The 7264-nt window shown below is 60.8% G+C and overlaps 1 protein-coding gene across 1 annotated transcript in view; it reads right to left on the bottom strand.

Annotated features, from left to right (window-relative positions):
- Window positions 1–7264, bottom strand: part of AXIN1 (axin 1) — a 35221-nt gene that overhangs the window by 7637 nt on the left and 20320 nt on the right. The window contains exons 2-5 of the mRNA XM_010840996.1: window positions 6869–7009; window positions 4559–4655; window positions 3753–3890; window positions 9–422 (exon numbers count right to left, since the gene is read on the bottom strand). Of these exons, the coding sequence (XP_010839298.1) occupies window positions 9–422; window positions 3753–3890; window positions 4559–4655; window positions 6869–7009 (790 nt within the window). The remainder of the gene's footprint in view (window positions 1–8; window positions 423–3752; window positions 3891–4558; window positions 4656–6868; window positions 7010–7264) is intronic.

Genomic DNA, 7264 nt, shown 5'->3' with positions numbered 1-7264 from the left:
CCCGGGACCCGGCGGGCGGCCTCAGCCTCAGCTGGCTCCTTGGGCCGGGCCGCGCCGTGGTGGCCGTGGTGGTGGCCGTGTCTGTGGAGGTGCAGCCCAGTCGGGTCCAGCTTTGCCCCCAACTTGGGCACATGTTTTCCATGCCCGGGCATGGCACCCCCCAGCACCCCAATCTTGGGCACGTGCGCGCTGTCTGGGGAGCGGTGACCGGGCCCCGGCGACTGGCAGCCAGGCGTCCTCATGACTCGCTGCACGTGCTCGTCCAGGATGCTCTCGGGGTTCTCTTCGTGCGCGTCCCGCAGCCCTGTGCAGCCCACGTCCGCGTAGCGGGAGGGGAAGTGGTGCCAGGCCGGGGCCGAGGGCAGCTTATGGCTGGCGCCCTGGGGGCCAGAGGGCATGTCGCTGTCCTCGCCTTCCTCCTCCTGCTGGAACAAGACAGCATGGCACCTCTCGGCACTGGCTGCACCGTGGAGACCCCGTGCTTGGGGACACAAAGCACAAAGGCCCGAGCCCTCAGCTGGGGACAAGGCCGGGCCAGCGAAGTGCAGGAGGGGCCGCCCGATCCAGAGTGGCCCCGAGCCCCGCGCCAGTGTGGCCGGGCTCTGGGAGGACGAAGCGCATGGGGGCTGGCCTGGGCTCCCCTCCCTGGTGCGGGGACAGGGCCACACGCCACGCGGAGGAGGGCACAGCACCAGGGCCGCACAGACCACCAGGACGCCTGGCACTGCTTCCACGTTAAGCTTCTCAATAAAAATGTTTATCTTTTTCAACTGTTTTCCTACTCCTCAATTTTACTGCCGTATTTTCCATCATATTTTCCCAGGAAACACTGCCCCTATACAGAAGAGCTCCTGGTTTTTCCTTATCTTGCTACAAGTGTTAATAAATTATCACATCAAACTAGCAGAACTTCCTTTGACTCTGAGAGTTGCTATAAGCAGACCCGTAAACAAACACATTCAATCACTTCAATCCTGAAACACACAACTGACGTTCACTGTCTAGTCTTACTGAGTTGCCCTGAGCAGATGCTGAGAGACTGGATGATTGAGCCACCCTGCGCTACATGAACAAGCCCCCAGGAGTCCCCACAGGACGCCGCACCGCTGTGGAAGTGCCTGCGGTCAGCCAGACATGCCGCCAGCTGTGGGCACCACAACTCAGAAACGGCACCCAAGAGGACAGGCTGGGAGACAGGGGCAGACGGGGGGACACGCAGCCCTGTGGGTGAGCTGGGAGCCATCCTAGAGAGCCCCGGACTCTGGGCTCCGCACCCTCTATCGCTACCTGGACCCTGGGTCCCTGCACTCACCCTGTCCCCACCCCGACCCTGGTGCTCCGTGGTTATCAGGGGGTGGGGACTCGGGAGACCCGCACCAAGGGGCACCCGTATTGATGCCATTCACGCCCTCCCAGGGCAGCAGACTATGAAATACTACAGATTTACGTAACCCTTCAGCACTAGTTTTCATTTTCTTCTGTTCTGATTTTCCAAGCTTTACAGTAAACTTTAATTATTAAAAAATTTGTAGGACTTCCCAGGTATTCCAGTGGGTAAGAATTCACCTGCCAATGCGGGGCACACAGGTTCGATTTCTGGTCCAGGAAGATCCCACATGCCATGGAGCAACTAAGCCTGTGTGCTCCAAGTACTGGCTCCATGAGCCACAATTAGTAAAGTCCACATGCCCTAGGACGGGTGCTCCCCAACAAGAGAAACCGCTGCAGTGGGAAGCCCATGCACTGCAACAAAGAGTAGCTCCTGCTTACCACAACTAGAGAAAGCCCACGCATTGCAAGAACACCCTGCTCAACCGAAAATAATTGATTACTTAAAAATCTGCAGTGGGAATTCCCCGCAGTCCAGCGGTTAGGACTTGGTGCTTTCACTGCAGGATTCCAGGTTAGATCCCTGGTCAGGAACTAAGATCCCACAAGCCGCAAGGCATGGCCCCAAAAATGTCTGAGCTATTACTCGTAAAAAAGGATTCTTGTTTATATCATGGTTCACATAGCTTACAAAATCACTCCCGGCAACAGACTCAAGACCACACGGCCACTGCTGGGCAGTGAGCCACCCCCTGGGGCGGAGGGACGCCCCTGGGAGCCGGCCGGCTACAACCCCGAGGCTGGGAGCCGGGACCTGAGGACTAGGCGTGGCAGCCCTCCTGAGCCTGAGGCCCTGAGCAACTGACACCGGACGTTTGCTGGGACACATTCGGTCACGTCAGAGAACACTGCCGGGTCCAGCCCCCTGAGAGCTCGTGGGCTGCAGGCACAGCCGTCCAGCGCCTGCCAGGGACGCGGTGGGAGAGCCTCAGACGCCGTCAGAAGGCTGGGCCGCCTGAGTGCGCCCCTCCCACCCGACGCCATCGGCCAGGACCACATGCACACAGCCTGAGCCAAGGCCGGAAGCACAGCAGCGCATCACAAAAGCCCAGGTCTGCAGTGAAACCTGCCAGTCTGCAGGTTTCCGAAACTTCTTTAACGAAACATTACGGCTTGCCTCCTGAGCCTGTTTTAAGCACTGTCAATGGCAACGCGCTCAGGACAGCCTCACAGAGAGGCAGTGGTGGAGATGCTGCCAGGGCACACGGCCTCCTCACACGCGTGACCCGGGCTGAGTTCCGCCAATGCACTGGCACATGCATGAGTCTGATCTGCATTTGTTCTAGGCAGCTCCCAGGAGGCAGAAACCCTCAGCTCTGACGACTAGTACATCCCTAACCCTGCCCGCTGGTCATGCCCTCCTGAGCAGTGATGGGGCGAGGGCCTTGGGCATGCCTCGGGCTGCACCTGCCCTGCCAGGAGGCCATGCCATTGCCACATGGCGGGAGGGAGAGCAGGGCACGGTCCCGCGAGGCCCCTCATGGCACAGCACGGCCTGTGACCACCTCATGCTCGGGGCTGTTTCCGGTACCTCCAGGGGTCCACGGTCCGCCCCGCGATGAGATGTGCCTGCTGACTCCGTGTAGGGAAGGCAGGGGAGCCCAGCCTGTGTCAGGGCCAGGCGACTGCCCACCTGCCAGGCCCCTCACCCACCCTGACGGCACTGCCCTCAGTGGTGGTGCACGGGGCACCCCTGGGGAACATGGAACCCGAAACAGAACCCCCTCGGGTTCTGACAGGGTCCGGGGAGGGCTCAGGTTCTGCAGTTTAAACAGGAAGATCGGATGATTGGTAGAGAAATAATTCCTACAAGAAAGTCACATTTTGAGTTTCAGATATTGAACAAAATACTGAGAAGAGAATGAACTCCCACCCTGAGAGGCCTGTGTGCCAGAAGCCTCGAGGCCCACAGGTCCGGGGGGCGGGGCACATGAGGGGGTCGGGGCGGGGGCACGCCTGTCACAGCACCTCTGCCCAGGGGCCCCTCGTGTGTAGAACGACACACGTGTGCAACAGCCAGGATGGGAGAGCGCCACCGCAGGCAAAAAAGACAGGCATGCAGGCCCCTACAGGCAAAGAGTTACAGCAAATAGATCGGGTGTGCTGAGACTCTCAGCTCCCGGAATTCTATCAGAAAGGCTACCAGCCAGGAAACGAGACAGACAGAGCTGTGTCACTGGTCAGAGCCTCAGGCTGCCCTGCCCGAGGGAGGCCATCTGGGCTCCACGCAGCAGGGAGGGCGCGGAGCAGGACGCAGGCCTCCAGCCCTGACCTGTCCGGCTGGTGGGGAGATGCCCTCCACTGCACGGAGAAGGCCAACGCCTCAGGGGCCCGCTGTGGCCCGCGCCACAGCAGCCACTCACCATGCGGACACGCTTCAGCCGCTCCTCCAGCTCCTCCTCGGCCTCCCGCGTCCGCTGCACGGCCTCCAGGCGGTGGATGAGCTCTGCCGCGAACTTCTGGGGCTCCACGCGGACTTCCTTTGGCATTCGGTATGTGCGCTGTGAGGAAATGCCACAGTAAGCCCTGATACACCGTGGTGAGCAGGGCACGGTCTGCACTCTCCTCCCTGCCCCGGGCTGACCGGCGGGGATAAGCAGACACGGCTGCCTCCTGCCTCCCACAACCATGGGTGAAGACCCTGAGGAGGCCGGGGGCTACGCCTCCTCGGGGCCGGCTACCCTGGCGCCCACAGCCCAAGGCGCCCACCCGAGGCTGCCAGCCAGCCCTGGAGAAGGGCTTCATGTGACTGACCAGCCAGCTGTGCAGAAGCATCCAGCTGTGCAGACCCCTGAGGTCGGGGCTGAGCCCGGGCGCCAGAAGGGCAGGCGCTCTGCGGCGCCCACCCTGCACCCAAGGGGCAGCAGCACCCGACACGGGAGGGGGGCCCGGGCCCTGCACCCCGGACGAGTGACACAGAAGCTGGGTGCAGGGAGGAGCCGGGGAGGGAAGGGGGAGCCATGTTCAGAGAATGCAATTCCACGCACGCCTCACAGCAGCACGCCGCACAGCTTTGGGGGCGGGTATGAGCTATAAACTGAAATCGCTTCAAATCCAAAACACTTGTAAGCAGAGCGAGAAACCCTGTACGCAGTTACCCGGACCCTCCAAAGGACCACGGGCCACCGCCCCTCGGGTGGGAGCAGGGCGCACGCAGGCGGACACTTACAGGAATGTGAGGTAGAGGCACCCGCCCGTTGGCCTGGACGCTCTCCTGCATCTCCCGGCGGTGCTGCCTGCGGGTCCTGTAGGGCGGGACTCCATCCCTGTCAGAGAGACACTCCTGTGAACATACACAGGGCTCGGCCACGGCCTCTGGGAGCAGGCCCGCACGGCCTGTCTCCTGAGCTGCACTGGCTGAAGACGACTTTGCATTCTTAAAAAGAACGGGACGGGTTCCTGAATCCTGCTTTCTTCCAGGATAAGACAGTAAAGCAGCATAATCTGTCAGATGCTCAAATTTGTTCTCTTGACGTGATTTTAGTTACAACCCTTCTGAAGACTGATGTAACCGTAAGTCAAATCACATACTGCCTTTAAAATGACTAAGCACTTATCTGAGAAGCATCTGACTTGCTCGCCTCCTGCTCTCTGGTACCCGTCTCCCAAGGACCTGAGGGGTGGCCCCCTGACAGCCCCCAGCCTCCCGGGTCTCCTGCAGGGGGGACCCACAGTGCTGGCGGTCCCTGGCCCCTCACCTGCTTCCCACGCACGGCCCGCGCTGACCGCTGCTCGGCCAGCAGAGGCGCCCCAGGCACACGGTGCTCGGTGTGCCCCAGCCTGGCCCAGGCACACTCAGCCCAGTGCGAGGGAAGGGCGGCCCTGGTTCGGAGCAGGGCATAGCGGCAGGGGTGCTGGGTGCCCCAGGCCTTCAGGACCCCAGCTGGGGCCACAGTGCAGCAGCGGGTGCAGGGGTCCAGGGGGCTGGGCCTCAGGGAACAAGAGCCGCGGTGCATCTGGACGCCCTCACAGGGCTCAGGTGTCCTGAGCCCCGTGTGTGAGGCTCATGTGCTCTGGCCGTGCACCTAAAGCCTACGCCTGGGAGGCCAGGCGCCGTCCATGGAGTCTGTGCCCAGCGGCACTGGACCACGAAGCCCTTTGCCAAGTGGAGGCGATGCTGAGTTGCCAACAGAAATAATTCAGATGAAACACATGATCCTTTTTTTGCCTCATATATTCAGTATATTTAAATATCTGCAACAATTTTACATTCCAAGTTCTTAACTATTCCTATATTTTTGAGTCTCAGTGTAAACCAAGATGAACAGAGTATCGGGGAAATTCTTTTTGTTGTTTTAGATCTTCCCTTTAGCAAACATATGTCCTTCCCTTAGAAAGAATTAAGAGATTAATTGACATTGTAGTAACTGAGTTTTGGGGAAGAGAACAGAACGCGTGCTGTCAGCCGCTCCCGGGGGCTCTGAGGGGCACAGCTCGTTGGAACCCTTTAACACGACATTTTATATTCATGGCAGGTAGTGCTGAAACCCCAGTAATATCAAGTAAGTTGTTAAAAACATCAACATGTTTTATGAAAGAGTCAAAACAAAGAAGAACGTAATGATGAATGCCAACTGCCCCAGGATGACGCCCCCATCTTGCGGCCCCCAACAGGAGGAGAAAGGGCTCCCGATGTGCCAGACACGGGCTGTCAGACCAGAGCCAGACCTGGGCAGGCGGTACGAGGCGCCAGTAGACAGGACAGACCACAAGGCAGGGCCACAGCACAGAAGGACCCGGTCACCTGCAAGGACAGGCGAGCCGGCCTTTTCCTCCTTACTGAAGCCTGTCTGACCTCCAGACACCACGCACAGCAGGGACACAGTCCCCACAACCTGCTGACAGGGTCAGGGCCGCAGCCCACGTGCCATCGCGGGGGTAGATGCCCACACACCTGCCGGCTCCAAGCCAGAACCTCCCTGTCGGGGCAGAGAGACAGCAAACGGTGTGTGACTGAACGCAGGCAAGCCTGACGCGCGTGGGCGGTGGAGTTGGTCCCCGTGTGACCCCAGCAGGCAGACAGGCCATGCCCTGGCGTGACATGGGCAGGTGTGACACCATCACATCCTGACCTGCGCCAAGGTCCCCGAAGTCATTGGCAAACTAGAGAGAAAGGTGTCAGAAGTGAGCACTTTCCCCAGGGGAGGCATCCCTGGACAGGGGTTCACGCCACCCTCGAGGGTGCAGAGGCTCCCGTGGCCCGGGCCGGCGGGCCGGCCAAGAGCCACCCCGAGGGGACACCAGGCCCTGCCAATCGGGTGAGACGGCTTCCAGATCACAGCGGGGCGAGCACAGAGCAGACGACTTGGGGTGGCTGCCCTGGACGCACCGCACACACCAGCACCACTGAGACCAGGGCTGGGTGCCGCCAGGCAGCTCTGGCAGTCTCGCCTGGAGGGAAGCAACTGAGGCTCTGGTCTGCAGGAGGGTCTCCAGGAACAGCTCCCGTGGTGCTGGGGAGGGGGCGGCGGGCACTTACACGCTGCTGTCGGTGAGGGACAGGCTGTCAGCGTCGCTGGACAGGCTCTGCTGCTCGCTGTCATTGGCGCTGGTGGCGGGGGCGAGGGCGTAGCCAGAGTTGACGTAGTAGGGGTTGACGGGCTCCCGCCACGATCCACACCTGCCAATAAGGATGTACGTTAGCAGCCGCCAGGCCACGTCCCCGCGCACTGATCCTCTTCAGGATCACCTGCAACACCAGCACGTGGAACAGACCCAAAGCATTCAGAAGAGACAGGGCAGAAGAGGCCGCGGGTCCGCCCCGCCCCCAACCCCGTGCTTCCGGGGAGACGGGCACCCCACGCCGCCCCTGTGCAGCTGGGCAGCCGTGCCCGTGAGCACAGCTGCACACACGTGCTCTCTGCCGGTAACTAGA

This window comes from Bison bison, unplaced genomic scaffold (genome assembly GCF_000754665.1).
Source record: "Bison bison bison isolate TAMUID 2011002044 unplaced genomic scaffold, Bison_UMD1.0 scf7180017846849, whole genome shotgun sequence".
NCBI lineage: Eukaryota > Metazoa > Chordata > Mammalia > Artiodactyla > Bovidae > Bison > Bison bison.
The sequence above is the reverse complement of the archived record's forward strand: the minus strand, read 5'-3'. Positions and strand labels throughout refer to the sequence as shown.